This window comes from Equus quagga, chromosome 4, assembly GCF_021613505.1.
Source record: "Equus quagga isolate Etosha38 chromosome 4, UCLA_HA_Equagga_1.0, whole genome shotgun sequence".
NCBI lineage: Eukaryota > Metazoa > Chordata > Mammalia > Perissodactyla > Equidae > Equus > Equus quagga.
This window is the reverse complement of record NC_060270.1, coordinates 94,543,633-94,558,809: the sequence shown is the minus strand read 5'-3', so window position 1 is coordinate 94,558,809 and position 15,177 is coordinate 94,543,633. Positions and strand designations below refer to the sequence as shown.

The 15,177-nt window shown below is 35.6% G+C and overlaps 1 protein-coding gene across 2 annotated transcripts in view; it reads left to right on the top strand.

Moving 5' to 3' along the window:
- Nucleotides 1–15,177, top strand: part of STAM2 (signal transducing adaptor molecule 2) — a 42,538-nt gene that overhangs the window by 24,667 nt on the left and 2,694 nt on the right. The window contains exons 8-14 of one of the 2 annotated variants that reach the window (XR_006888264.1): nucleotides 4,241–4,335; nucleotides 6,315–6,394; nucleotides 6,537–6,624; nucleotides 7,613–7,667; nucleotides 11,121–11,274; nucleotides 13,797–13,966; nucleotides 14,883–15,116. Coding sequence is in view for 1 of the 2 variants with exons in the window: in XM_046658948.1 (XP_046514904.1) it covers nucleotides 4,241–4,335; nucleotides 6,315–6,394; nucleotides 6,537–6,624; nucleotides 7,613–7,667; nucleotides 11,121–11,274; nucleotides 13,797–13,966 (642 nt within the window). In the remaining variant the exon portion in view is untranslated. The remainder of the gene's footprint in view (nucleotides 1–4,240; nucleotides 4,336–6,314; nucleotides 6,395–6,536; nucleotides 6,625–7,612; nucleotides 7,668–11,120; nucleotides 11,275–13,796; nucleotides 13,967–14,882; nucleotides 15,117–15,177) is intronic. The other variant, XM_046658948.1, reaches the window with a different exon arrangement.

Here is a 15,177-nt window from a genome sequence, read left to right as displayed (position 1 = left end):
CTTCTCACTTTCTACATTTTCAGCTTTATCTCACCACTCCTTATTTGTTCTGTATGTACTATTTCAGATAATCAACTGGAATTCCTGCAGTGCCAAAAATGTCATGTTGTGATTAGACCTCTGTGGCATTGTACATTTGGTTCTGTCTATGCCTGGAAAGCCCTGTCAAAAGAGGCAAACACATTTAGAAAAGAAAAGGAACTTTACTTGCAAAGAAGGTTTGCAAAGGAGTCCAGGCTTTAGAAGGATTGGCTACCCAAATTAAGAAATAAAACAGTTATTTTAAGGAAAAGACCCCCACAAAATTACTAAGGTTTCCACGTTTACTATTTGTATCTTTGTGGTAGAAGTAACACTTTTCTCACATGATTATCATCTCCATAAAGGGCATCACTTATCTTCAGCCATTGTCATTGCAAAAGTCAGCAAATAAGTTGTTTTAGTTAGGAAGTCAGTAGCTTGAAGGAGAGGCTTAGGTTTTCATTTATTTTGAGATCCGAAATGAGACAGGATAACTTTGTTCTTTGTTTATCTCATGTGCAAAGTGTTTTGTTTCTTTGTACTGTTATTTTCTTGCTTGTCCATAATGGCAGCAGGGCAAATGCCATTTGTATTTCCACAGCCGTAATTTCCTTTTCCTCCTGGTGACTGCCTACTTACCCTTCAAAACCCATGTCAGATTTTACATCTTCTGGGAAGCCTTTGAACCCTTCTCAGCCTTTAGTTCCCAATAGAGTTAGGAGTTCCTTCTTTGTGCTGCTATTACTCTCCGAACACAAATGATTGCAGTCTCATATTGTGTTGTAATTACTTCTTAATGTATCTCTCTCCTGCTAGACCAGTGGATTCCGAAGAGGGTCAGCACTTGCCTGGTTAGGAGGAAGGGGGAAGGAGAAAATGAATACTAGAAGGTAGAACAGGGTACCATGTTCTTAGTTGGTAGGGGAGGGTTGAAAAACACTGCACTAGATTTTAAAATTCTTGATAACTTGAAGTCCTCAGCCTCATGTCACTGTCCCCTCCTTGGTGGGCTTTCCTAAACGTTAGCTGAATAACCAGTTCGTTGAAGATAAAGTTTGTGTCTCTTACACTTACATCATTTTTCACTCAGCTGTGATTTATTCTCTTCCTTAATATAAAAAGCTCTAAATATAAATACTCCATCTAAATTTTTTTCAAATTATCAGTTTATGTAAAATTACGGTGCCAAATTACCTTAACTTAGGAATTTAAAATTGAACAATATTTTCTGCCGTTAACATTCCCATAGAATCAGCAGGTTGTCAGTGGAGAGAATATAGACCTGGATTAGCACTGGGAAGGAGTCAGCAGGTTTTGACATTGCATTTGGTTGTTCTGCCTATTTTTATGCTTCATCAAAGAGTTTGCAGGAGGGAAATTATCCTACACTGGTAGAACCACTAAGGAAGGCTGCACGTAAGATGGTTGATAGGTTGGGGCTGGCCCTGTGGCCTAGTGGTTAAGTTCAGTGTGCTCCACTTCAGTGGCCCAGGTTCAGTTTCTGCGTGCAGACCTACACCACTTGTCAGCTGCCATGCTGTGGTGGCGACCCACATAGAAAATAGAGGAAGATTGGCATAGATGTTAGTTCAGGGTGAATCTTCCTCAGGAAAAAAAAAAAAAGTTGTTGATAGATTCAAATAAAATCCATGCATCCATTTCACAGGTTTCAGTTCTCTGGTTTTGTATAAAAATTTCTCTAAGTTCAGCTTTCCTTTTTAAAATGGAAAGTTCAGTTTAAGCATTTGTATAAGAGAAAGAATTTCTTATCCTATGTAGACATCAACAGATATGATATCTTAGAACTGTCAATACATCAGTTATTTTCTGGTTTTAAGAATTTGGGTGATATATAGTCCTTTCATATCTTTGTGGTACTTTTTAAATAAAATGATGTTTCAGAATCATGGAAGTTAATTCATCCTGAAATTTCTTCTTTAAGAATGCCTGCTTAATAGGTCAAATTTTTGCAATGGAATAGACAAAATTATCATTTCTGTGATTCTATGATTGTCAATGGACAAACTGGTAAGAGTTCATCAGAGTTGTTGGATACAAGCTCAACATACAAGAATCAGTGGTATGCTTTAATCACAAATCCTTAGAAAATATAATAGGAAAAAAAGGCCATTCTCAGTAGTAACAAAAATTATAAATGATCTAGGAATAAATAAACCTAACAAAGATATGGTTCTGGACTTTATGGAGAAAATTATAAAATTATTTGAAAGATATAAAGGAATATAAATATATATATTTATTTATGTACATATAAATGGAGAGAGATACAATGTTCATGGTGAAGAAACCTTAATATTATAAAGATTTAATTAATTTTCCCCATATTAATGCATAAATTCAGGGCACTTTCAGTTAAAATCCAAAAAGGACTTTTTTTTCCAGAAAACTTAAAAACATTTTATTTTTGGGGCCGGCCTGGTGACGCAGTGGTTAAGTGCGCATGTTCCGCTTCGGCAGCCCAGGGTTTGCCAGTTCGGATCCCAGGTGCGGACATGGCACTGCTTGGCACACCATGCTGTCGTAGGCGTCCCACATATAAAGTAGAGGAAGATGGGCACGATGTTAGCTCAGGGCCAGTCTTCCTCAACAAAAAGAGGAGGATTGGCAGCAGTTACAGCTAATCTTCCTCAAAAAAAAAATTAAACATTAAAGAAAAAATTTTATTTTTAACAGAAATGTGAAAGTTTGCAATAACAGAGAGAGGGTACTTTCCTGCCGAGTAAGTATCAAGGCATATTAATAAGGTGTAGTAAATAAACATATAGACAATTGCAGTAGAATGGAATTCAGAAATAGACTCATGAACAGATCGCAGCTTGCTGTTTGAAAGATAGGATAGTATAAATCAGTAGAAAAAATAAAGTACTATTCAATAAATTTGGCTGGGATGAATGACTCTTTATACAGTACAGATAAAATTTGATTCAGTTTAACACAGTACGTAAAATTTCATTCCAAATGATTTAAAGACCTAAACATGAGAGAGCGATAAAAAAGGAAACCTAAAACTATTAAACACGCATCTAGGAAATTAGATTTAGGAGTTCAAGGATAAAGTTTTTTTTAAGTGTAAACCATAAAAGATTACTGAATTTGATTACATGGAACAAAAAACACCATGCCATAAAAGAAACCATAAACATATGTTAAAAGACAAGTGACAGTTTGAGAGAAGGTATTTGCATAATTCAGACAAATGACTGCTATCCAGAATATGTACAGAAATCCTATAGATCTATGAAAAAAGACAAATGACCCAGTGGAAAAAGAAAAATGGACAGAAGACATGAATGAGCAGTTCACAGAAGAGACAATCCGAATGGCCAGCAAAGATGTGTGGATGCTAGGGAAGTGCAAGTGAACACAGCAGTGAGATACGATTTCTCTCCTGTCTGGTACCAAGTGTTGCTTGGACAGTTAACATGTGTAAGGGAAAATGACATTCCCACTTACTGCTGAGGGAAGGAGGATGGTGAATCGCCATGACGACCTTAGGGAACATTTGGCAATATTAAGTAAAGTGGAAGATGCTTATATCCCGTGGCCCAGCAAGTTCGTGTCTGTGAATAAGCCAAGAGAATTATGGCATGTGTGACCTAGTATCTAGAATGATCATTACCCCAATCTTTTTACTGATGAAAGACTAGACATAACCTAAATGTTCATCTGTATGGGGATGGATAAATCAAATATACCACATTCATGTGATGGATCTTTAAGTTAAAAGGGATAAAGAAGATCTGAAAGTGTTAACATAAAATTAAAAAGGTCTGTAAAGATTAACATCTGTATCTATGAGTTGGCTATAGATACGTGTGAATGAATAAAAAATACACTTGCAGGAGGGCTACCTTCCAGCTTTAAGGTGGTGGTGTGGGAGGACGGACGTGGGGTGGGGACTAGGGATTGTTGCTAAAGGAGACTTCAGTGTTATCTGTGTCTTATTTTTTTTAAAGCCCAGAATCAAATATGACCAGTGGTTAACTGGTTCTAAATTTAAGTATGGGCATATGTATGTTTGTTTTATTTGTGCCTTTCTATATCTTTTATTAAATTTAAGAAGAACTACTTTTAAATGTAGTAGGATGTGAACTAGTGTTTTCAAAATAGGCTAAGTTGAATTTTTATTTTAGTTCCTCTTGATACTAATGTACTAAAATGTAGAGGAACAAATGATGTTTTTATACTGTATTTTCAGTGATGCCAACTGGTGGAAAGGAGAAAATCACAGAGGAATAGGACTCTTCCCATCTAATTTTGTAACAACTAATTTAAACACAGAGTCTGAGGCAGGTAAGTTAAATCTTAGAGAAGGTTAAGTCTATTAAAATTTTTTACACTTGAATTTTATGGTTCAGTTTTGAATATAAAGTAGATTGGCAGTTAATTCCCTGTTTTAAGTCATTTATTTATAGGCAATATGGTTTAACGTACTTCTTACCAAATTAAGGGGTTAACTTATCCCAGGTCAATTCCAAGAATTATTTCCTTATCATTGTATTTTAAATCCTTTCAGTGTTAATTTACATAGTTACATATAAGGCATAAAATAACCTATGATGAACATGTAAACATTTAAATCAACCTAATTATGGTTTCAAGGCAGTTTGTGTCTGTTTGTACAAAGAATATTGGTTTTATTCATCACTGACCCACGGTATTGAAGTAGGGGTAGGTGGGGGTGTGGGAGTGGGGGCTGGTTGACACCGAGTGTGGTTACACAGGTTTGGAGTACGCTTAAGTTTTAGACTTTTCCTGACCTTGATGTGATGCTGGGGAACTTTAGACAATAATAAAGTCATGTAATCAAGACAGTAGTTTCCAGTTTAGATCTTCTGAACTTCACTCAGTTTTGCAGCCACAGAAAGTTCCCCTCTGCTACTGTCAACCGTGCAGAGAAAGCTTCCATTTGTTCTGCAGGCAGGGAGGCAGGAGGAGCAAGTGTAACAACAGCTAATAATAATATTAATGATGTTGATGCTTAGAAATAAAACAGCTCAGTGGTGTTTGAGCACTCATTTATCAGGTTTTGTGCCAAGTCCTTTGCACTGTTTCCTTTAATCTTTACAAGTCTGTGAGATAGGTGCTTTTGTTACTCCATTTTACAGATAAGGAAACTGAGGCCGAGGGGTTATGCGGCTAGTAGGCGACAGAGCCAGGATTCTAAAGTCAGCCAGTCTGCCCTTAGAATGTACTTAGAGTGACTTACTGTAGGACATACCTGTGCTGATCATTACCAGCTCCAGAAAAAACCTTAAATTGAAAGCTCTAGGCATTGTGTGTAACATCATCTTTGTGTGGGTAGAGTGAGGCATTCAGTTAAAATGAAGTTGAGGGAGATGAATACTCCTTTGAATACTGAGTACTTTGCCAGTATTTTTGTTGTTTATTCTTCTAGTGTGACTCTCTAAGTAGGTAGGAAAATTGGAGACTCTGTTTTTAACGACTTGATAGACCATGCTCAGGGGATCCTAGATAGAGATTTCCCTTTAGCATTGGCTGGAGAGAGTGAGCTGTAGGTTTAACAGTAAAAAAATATTCCAGGTTTTCAGTATATCCTCATCTTATGCTGAGTTCTGCTCCTTAGGACATATTTGAAAGTTAGCCAAATATTTAAAATAGGTGGCTAACTGTTGGGACTTAAAAATCCTTTGTTTATATAAATTTTTATTATAATTTTATTTTTATCACAATTTACTTTGTTAAAATATTATAGCAATACTCCAGTGGACATTTAAATAGTTTTCTGGATATGTATATTTGTAAATTATTTTCTGCCTTCTCTTTATGAAAGGTGTTTTTTTGTTTTGTGTTGCCATATTTTGTTTATATAGGAAATACATTTTTTTATAGCAGGGAAAGTGTGTAGAAGGAGCTCATAGATTTAACTCTGAAATTAGCTGACTAGGTAATACTCTAGTTTGTTGTACATTGATTCACTCTAGTAGTAGCACTTAGTTTTCTGGAAAATGCCTATAAGGACAGTTCCCATTAATGTTGCTTACTTGTTCCACTAGACTAAGTTCTATCATGGCAGGGATTCCTGTCTATCTTATTCACTGGTGTACTTCCAGTGCCTAGAACAATGCCTGGCACATAGTAAGGACTAAATAAATATTTGTGGTATGAATGAACAAACATATGAAATGTGATGACTATTTAAAGGGTATCTTTTTTTTTCCTTATGGATAATCACAGGCTATGAATAAATTAATGACTAAAATGCCAAAATAAATGCTGAGGAACTTAAAGTTTACTTTGTTTCCATGCAGCTCTGGACAAATTGAATGTAATTGATGATGAGGAGGAAGAAATTAAGAAATCAGAGCCCGAGCCTGTTTATATAGATGAGGTAGAGTCCTTCTTTTGTTAATAATTAAACTATCAAGACTTTTAAAATGTGTTATCCTTGAGAATGCTTGGAAAGGGTAATTTTTATATTCATTGAAATTAAAACTCTTTTGAGTTTTTGAAGTGTCCTGTTACTTTTGTAGGATAAGATGGATAGAGCCCTGCAGGTACTCCAGAGTATAGATCCAACAGATTCAAAACCAGACTCCCAAGACCTCTTGGACTTAGAAGGTACTTAGTGAATATTAGGGATTACTTTACTGTCATTTAATATTTTAGCTTTTTATAATGTCTTAAATTTCTTCTACCTTGTGTTTGCTTCTAGAGATAGAAATCTCTGGTGGGAAACAGACTTACTAGTAAAGTAGTAAACGTCTTGCTTGAAAGGTGTTGTTATAAACCTGCCTATCCTGTTCAAGAAGGAAGTCCACTACTGATGAAATTGGCTGAAGAGATTTGCAGTCCAAAAAAGGACAGAATTAGAAATAACAGCATATTAAATTAATTGAGTCAAAATGTTAGAAATTTTCATTCCTCTTTTAATTCTCTTTTATTATGATTTTAAAGGTCAGAATTATCCATGATCTGTTAACTTCATAATAGTCATATGATGCATATTGATGTGTCTTTTTACTCTCCAAGAAATCTGAGACAATTGAAACAAATGTTTTTATGCCTCTTTTCATAATCCTTGGGGAGGAAGTCTCTGTGATAAATGGATAAATCTTAAGTCTTTTTATAGAAGAAAGTCTGGCAATGAATATAGAATAACGTGCTATTCATTGTATCAGTGTTTACATTTGGAAATACACAAAATGTTTAATTTTGAAATGGTTTAAGTGAAAAATGTTCATATCTAATGTGTATGTAATTACATACTTTATACCCTGTGACTCAAGTTCATTTTATTCAGCTAATAGTAGTTTTCTAGGTATTTTTAAGATGTTGAGATAACTCCAGATTTCACAGTCTATAAACCCAGTACTTCCAGAAAACATGAGATTTCTGTTTTGATTTCACCTTTGCTTTTGGTCACATGATGTTAGTATTGGTGCTGAATAGCGTTAAAATTAGGTCTTTTATAATCTTTTCTGTAACAAACTTAATTCTCTTTGTATTATGCATGGTGTTGCACATTGGTGCTCTATTGTTGAGAATTGTTGAAATTGACTTAAACTGGTTTAAGTTTCCAGGTTTTAAAATATTTTTATCTTTACAGATATCTGCCAACAGATGGGTCCAATGATAGATGAAAAACTTGAAGAGATTGATAGGTGAGATTCTTCATGCAGGGAATCACAAGGATAGTTTTTTTATGTTTACTTCTTTTTGGCGAACTTTAAACTAGGGAGTTTTTGTGGAACTGTTGAATCTGTTGAGATTGTTTCTCAGTTTCCAGAACTCTTACAAACTAATAGCAAAGTAGTACTTTTTATTTTGGTAGCAATTTTTTTTCGTGGCAAGATAGTGTACATAAAATCGGAGACTCTTGCTCTCATGGTGCCAGTCTTTGTCTTACTTGGGCTGGAATTGAGGGACAATGAGTAATGAAGAATCAAGTTGAATAGAGCACAAAATAAAAATAGGGATCTTAGGCAAGCATTTTTTTGTTATGTGATGAGAAGCATTTGTAAAGCTTTCAAATGAAATTTCCCTTGTATTTGTGAAGCTAAATCCAACACACATAACCTTCTCTTCTCGTTTTTCTTCCTTGTGTTTCTGTAGTCCTTTTAATTTCAGTATCCCACCTATTCTTACTCTTCCTTAGAAATAGTATCAGCACTGAAGCATAGACTCTCAGGGGTTTGAGCTTTTAACTTAGTTTTGCCTCGTTCTCTTATTCCTCAGAGCTTTTTATCTGAAGTCAGAGAGAGAAGCCATAGTGAATGGAAGACAAGAGATAAGGCTTTAGTGTTGCATCATCACCCCTTTCTAGATTCTCTTTGTTGACCCACTGTGTGAAACAGCACAAAAAGAACAGGAACTACTTTGCTTCTTACCTGCCATTACCAGAGAAGGGTAGTAGCAGCAAGATTTTTTCCTCATCATTGAAGATTAGAATCTTGGTTCTTTGGGGCATTTTTTATAAATTCTTTGTATTTTCTACAGAAATGAAAAATAAATCCCTGTCACAGTTAATGAAATGATGGTGATAGTTTCATCATATTTTAATGTTCTTATTTTGGAGAAAGCATTAAATGTCTACTTATACATCTCTTACATTGGCTTTCAGTGCAGGGATGTTGATGGTCAGTGAATAATCAAACTGGGAAAGATTGAAAAGGAGAATGGTCAGTATTACCTGAGGTGTGACAAGGAGTCCAATTATTATAAATCTTTCTGGAGCCTAAAAATAGTCTATATTCTTTAACCTACCAATTTCAGGCCCATAGTAAATGCATAGAAGTACCTAAGATTTAGGTCTCAGAGTGTTCTTCACAGTATTTTTTATAACAGCAAAATTGGAAGTAACTAAAATGTCTTTCAGTGTGAGATTGGTTTTAAAAAAGTTATACATCCACACATTCTACAACATAAAGCATTGTCAGTGATAAATATCTATTGACATGGAAAGACGTCATACTATATAGTGAAAAAAGCAGAAGATATGGTATAATCTTGTTTTTGTTGATAAAAAGATCTTCAAAAGAAAAGGTCTAGAACAATTAAAAATCAGAATGACCATTTCTGATATGAGTTAGAGTGAGAGCTCACCTGTTAACCAGTTCTCTCTTCAATTTCAGTTTCTAAATAGACCAGCTGGGATTTTCTGTCCCACGGCCACTGACTGCAGATGCAGCTCCTGTTCTGGAAAATGCTTGCTGTTCTTCAACAAGTTTTTGTTGACTATTTACCCTTGTTGAACATTCAGAGATGAATAAGATATCATTTCTCCTTTTGAATGGATCATCATCAGTTTGTTTTTTCTAATAAGAAAAACAACTTTACTGTCAGAAAATTAAATTTTAAATTTCATTTCTTGCTGTCATTGTACAGAATGAAATTTTGTAGCATTTATCACACTAAGAAATCATATCGGGTAAACATGTAAATTGACTCAAAGTTTAGATAGATTTATTGAAGGGCAGTCCATAGTCTGAACTTAACTATGTTCCAGACTGCTCTAATCTTATTTCCTCCTGCCCTTCGAAAATCATTTTCTACCACCTTGATCAAATTGCCCTTTTCATTCTTGCCTTGTGTACCCTTCTCATTCCTTTTGCCTGCCTTAATTTACCCTGTCCCCCTGAGCTGACTTAGTCTTCCTTTTTGGCCTGTCCATGCTTGCTCAGGTGCCATCTTAAGTCTCAGCTTCTCCATAAAGCCCTTTCATGCTACCACCACCCAAATGAATCTCCTCTCAACTTTTCTGTTCCCCACCTATTTCATAATTTTGCATTCAATTATATACTGTTTTACATTATTTGCTGTTTTTTGTGTTTGTAGCCTTGTCTCCCTGATACAGTAGATTGTGGTCTCTTTGAAGGAGAGTGAGACAACTTCTGCTTAATTTTCTTTGTCCTAGTATAGTGTTGGTCACAGTTCGGTAAAAATTTGTTATTGCTTTGGAGTTATGTCTGAAATCTTTGAAGGTGATTTCAAACAGACTCATCTGCCCTTCTGTGTTCTCCTGGTATTTCATTAGTCTACTGGGTTATGTGGACCAAATGCCTATGGCTAATTCTTAGTCACGTATTTGTTAGCATGGACACTAATTTCTACAGCTTCCTGTGTAGTTTACAACTGATATTTCTGAAAATAATTTGACCTTTATACAGTGACACATGCAAGAAAGGAAACAGCACATTTGTTTGTTTCAGACAGAACAGATTCTAATAGAGAAAAGGTGACAAGTCTTGATCAGACTCAGTCCAGGTCATTTATTTGGTAGCCTTGTATCTGGTTGCCTGCCTCTGCCTCTTGTCTCTTCAGCCTCTTTGTGTGTATATAAAAAGAGCTACATTTAATAAACAGGCTTCTGGGTGCTTTAGGCCAGAGAAAGTGGCCACTTAACTTTTATGAACTTGTCATTTGCAAAGGGAGTTCTTCATTACTCCCAGGGGAACACACAAAATTGTACCAAGTCAGAAGGATTTACTCTGTAGTTCCTTGGGCAAATTTGAAAATGCTCTTATTTGTATTTGTTATTATACAATAAGGTATCTGGTTTCACTCACTTTTTCAAAAGAAACCAACAAACAAAGAGCAGTAGAGACTGGTTTATATATACATTGTTTTCATTTGCATTTTCAAGGATAATTTTTAAGTTTTATTTTTAGTTGATCCTTTCATGAATAAGCAAGTGAAAATGTGTGTGATTTTGTTTGTGAATGTGTTTTTCTTTCACTCATATTATACTTCATACCAGGCTCTGGGACTTCCCTGAGTACTTTCTTCTACTAAGATTTTTAATTAAGTCTCCTAAATTGAGAAATTATTGTTTTTTGTAATTGAGTTTTCAACAGAAACCTATAACATGTGAAACAAAATTCTCCTAATACCAAAATTGTGAATTGATTGCATTTTATGAGCTATGGAAAGGACTTTCCCTAATATTATGAAGTCATATCAGCCTAGTTATTCAAAGAATTAAATAATTCCTCCTCCTATTTCTCTTTGTGAATATTATTATATGTAAAGAACCTTTTATGATATGAATAGAAATTTTAAAAATAATTTATGTTGCTGACTTTGAAGAATATTAAAATGCTTTCCTTCTATATCAGGAAGCATTCAGAGTTGTCTGAATTGAATGTAAAAGTCATGGAAGCTCTGGAACTATATAACAAATTGGTCAATGAAGCTCCAGTATATTCAGTCTATTCAAAGCTTCATCCTCCCGCACATTACCCACCTTCATCAGCTGGGGTTCCAATGCAGGTGAGCATGTTTTTTGAGAACGTTTTTCAAAATGAAAAGTTTTAAATTAAAAAAACTGTTTTAAAGCATAGTAATAAAATTTCTATGATCCATGAATAAAATAATGAAACTCATCTTTGATAATCAAGAAAATATTGGCTAAACAATTAGTTTTCACCAGGACAAATTAGATACGGGTATTTCACAAATACATTTTAGTTCACTTTTTAACATGAATGAGGAGAACATTAAATACATGAGGGGAGATCTGGTTCCTCATATGCTTTTGTAAATTTAAAGCATAAATCCTTTGTGTAAATATAAAGCCTTTTTATAAGAATAAAGTATAATGGAGCTGGCCGTGGTGGCCGAGTGGTTAAATTCATGTGCTCTGCTTTGGGGGCTCGGGGTTTCACGGGTTCGGATCCTGGGTGTGGACATGGCACCACTCATCAGGCCATGCTAAGGCGGCATCCCACATGGCACAACTAGAAGGACCCAGACTAAAAATATGCAACTATGTAATGGGGGGATTTGGGGAGAAAAAAAAGCAGAAAAAAAAAAAAGTAAAGTATTAATACTTCAATTTAGGACAGTGCCTGACACCAGATGAGGTACTGATGCTGTTCTTGCTCAACAAGCAAGACTTAACATTTTTTAAATTTCTGTCAAGATTTCTCTGACTTACATGATTATTAAAAGGCTTAGATAGTGAACTTCTTTTGTTCTCAGATCATGCTTTATATTTTCTTTTCTTAGATGCATGACTTAAATTGTTAAAAATTCATGTGTGACAAGGATATGATGCAGGCCTATAGGTGCAGGTTCCATAAGCCATTCATGAACAGCATCTTTTCCCAGGACTTTACACCTTCTCTGTGCTTCACAGCTGAAGTGACTTAGATTTATCAGTATCCAGTATCCTGAAGCTTTTTTCAAATTTCAGCCAGTTAGCAATTGAATTCAGAATGAGCTTAGATGAACAAAATTTATGTTAATTTATGAAAACTGGTATTTAAAGGAGTGTGTGAAGGAGACACCAAGGAGAAAAGCTAGAATGTGGGTGCCTGGTCTAGATGACTTGACACAACATAATCGTTAAGTAAAAAAAGAATGGTTACTATAGTAACTGTCACATCAGACAAGATGCGTTTATCAAATATGCCATGCCCCAACTTTTGAAAATGCTGAAAGAGTCATTACATATGAGGGTAGAAAGGATTTCTAGGTGCAAAAGACAGCAGGAGTTTATTCAATGTTGCTTTTGTTTTCAAAGAGTTATTTTGCTGCTGTGGTGAAAATGAAACAAAGTAGAAATGTCTGTACCATTGTATGATAGAACTGTATGTTATATTTGCTTCTTTGTGTGTCTCTAAAGGGTTATTTGTCATTCCTATGTCAGGTTTTTGTGTTGTATACTATTTACAATCTGTTTTGCTAAGCACAACTTATTTCTTTAAAACGTTAGCTATCAGTTTGATTCTTCACCTAACTTCCATCTACACTATTCATGCATAATAGCATTTGAAATATTCAAAGTTCCTATTCTAATTTGAAAAACAAATCCATACTAGAAGAAGTTGGAGTAACACACCATTACTTGTATCTGTAAAGGCCACTCAAGAACCCTAAACTTCAGAAGAGGTCCTTTCCCAAAGTCTCAGCCTATTGTCACTGGGTTGTTACATGTCTGCTAAGGAGCTGATATGGTTGCACTTAATGTAGTTGACTTGGCATTTCTAGCATTCTAAATTTTCACGTCACTGGTCTTTGCTTTTTAAAATAGCTTAGTTTAAAACAAGAGCCATGATAGTTACTATATGATATTTTTTAAACAAGTGCATTGTTTTGAATGCTCTATTTGGTAGGCAGATGGTAGATCCTGTCCGTAAGGAGATGTTTCCCTGAAAATTAAGTAGGGCTCATATAAATATCCAGAGACTTAGACCATTTTGCTGTTTCTTTAGGATACATCTTTTTCTTTACCCACAGTCCTTCTTTACTTTTGTGTTATCTGTCCTAAAGGTAGGAAGTAAGGGAGATGTTGCCAGAGAGGGCCTGCACTCTGTCTTGATACTATTTCTTCTTCAACTTATTCTCCTAAGTTTCATTCTTCGGAAGGAGTTGAGTAAGTTGTCCCGGGATGGGACTGAAGAAGGTCATCATTCTGATGGTGACTTGAGGTGATGATGGGCTGCCCTTCAGGGAGTATATCGTTTTCTGCGGCTCTACAGCAAGACATGTTACTGAGTAATGGGCAACCTGATGGATTCCAACCCACTACTTAAAAATACACCGCCACCTTCCTTTCAACTCCCTGCACAGTAAAAGAACAACTGAGTAAATCGTTAGTTTCCATAGATTTGGCACTGTGATTTGGAAGCTCTCCACTTTATATGCTGGGGTGGATAGATTGGTGGAACCAGATTGCTCCCCAAAGAACTGTAACACTTTATTTCATTTAAGACTTTTAAAGTTTTAAATATATTGTTAGGCAGATGTTTGGGAGATCAGAGAGTCAACCTTTTCTCTTTGGTTAATAGACATACCCAGTTCAGTCACATGGTGGAAATTATATGGGTCAAGGCATTCACCAAGTCACTGTTGCCCAGAGCTACAGCCTAGGACCAGATCAGATTGGGCCACTGCGATCTCTGCCTCCAAATGTGAATTCCTCAGTGACAACACAGCCTGCTCAAACTCCGTATTTAAGGTAAGTGTAGGAGCTGCGTTAATTCTGTAATTATATACATTAATTTTCGCAGACTTTCAGAATAAGAATAAACAGACCTTCTCTTTGTAGTAATTGTGCCATCTTTTACTATTGAGAAGAAGTTACAGAACTACCCATTGATAATCCCATGAAGTCAGAATGGTGCTTTGCTACCTAGACTGGGTTGGTTGCCCAGACCTGCTTATAAACTGGGTCCCTGCAACAAAATAAAGCGAATAGCTCCTTACAGAGACCAAGCCCATGATATATGTGGCACTCTGCTGTAATCAGCCTAGCAGAGTGGTCCCAGACATACTTGTCTGCATGCACTCCAAAAAATCAGAAAGGTGTTGTTAGTTTGACTCTTACAAAGAAGTCTGCATGAGCCGTGGAATTTGTAGTCTAATTTTTTATACTAACATCTCTTTTCTGAAAATCATGTTTAATTCTTGCCTTCTATTAACTGCTTAACTACACAAAATGTTCATTCAATATAGTCTTGTGTAGGTGATCTCTAAGGTCTCTTCCCACTCTTAAATTCCATGAGTATAAATTTTAGATATTAACTGAAAATTAAAACTGTGCATATTGGTGTTCAATTAAAATGTAAAATTTTGTTATTCTAGGTGACATTAGGAATTACAGAGACAAAACTGGAGTAGTGTAGACATTAATCCTCCTATTGTAAGCAATGTATTTGGTGTAATTTAAAATTATATATCTTTTAAGAGAAATGCGTGCTATAGTAATTACAAGAAAAAGCAGCAGTCCTGCGATTAGGTGTGATTTTTTAACTTTGGGTTTTTTTTCTGTATGGTATTATATAAGTAAACTATAGGCCAGGGCTATCTTGAGGGTAGTTTCAGGGTCCTATGTGCATTACACTCTTCTCCCTACCTTTATTATTTTTACATAGGGATTCAAGTTAAGCTGACTATCAGGCAGCTTTGAAAGTGCCCCTACCAAAGGAAAGTGTAAGGAAAGTGTGTGGAGAAGAGGTAGTCTCCTCTGTGCTGGATTGAGAGATGGGGAAGGGAAAATAGGGGCTGAAGATGTACTTGGGCTGGGGTTCCCTTCTCATTGCGACTGGCCAAGGATACCGCTGTCAGACACAGTCTGCATCTCCTCAACGGATTTTTAAATGTTTTCGGTGAGAGATTTTGGAGAAAACAAAGTTAAATAGACCTTATAATCTTATATTTTGTTTCTTT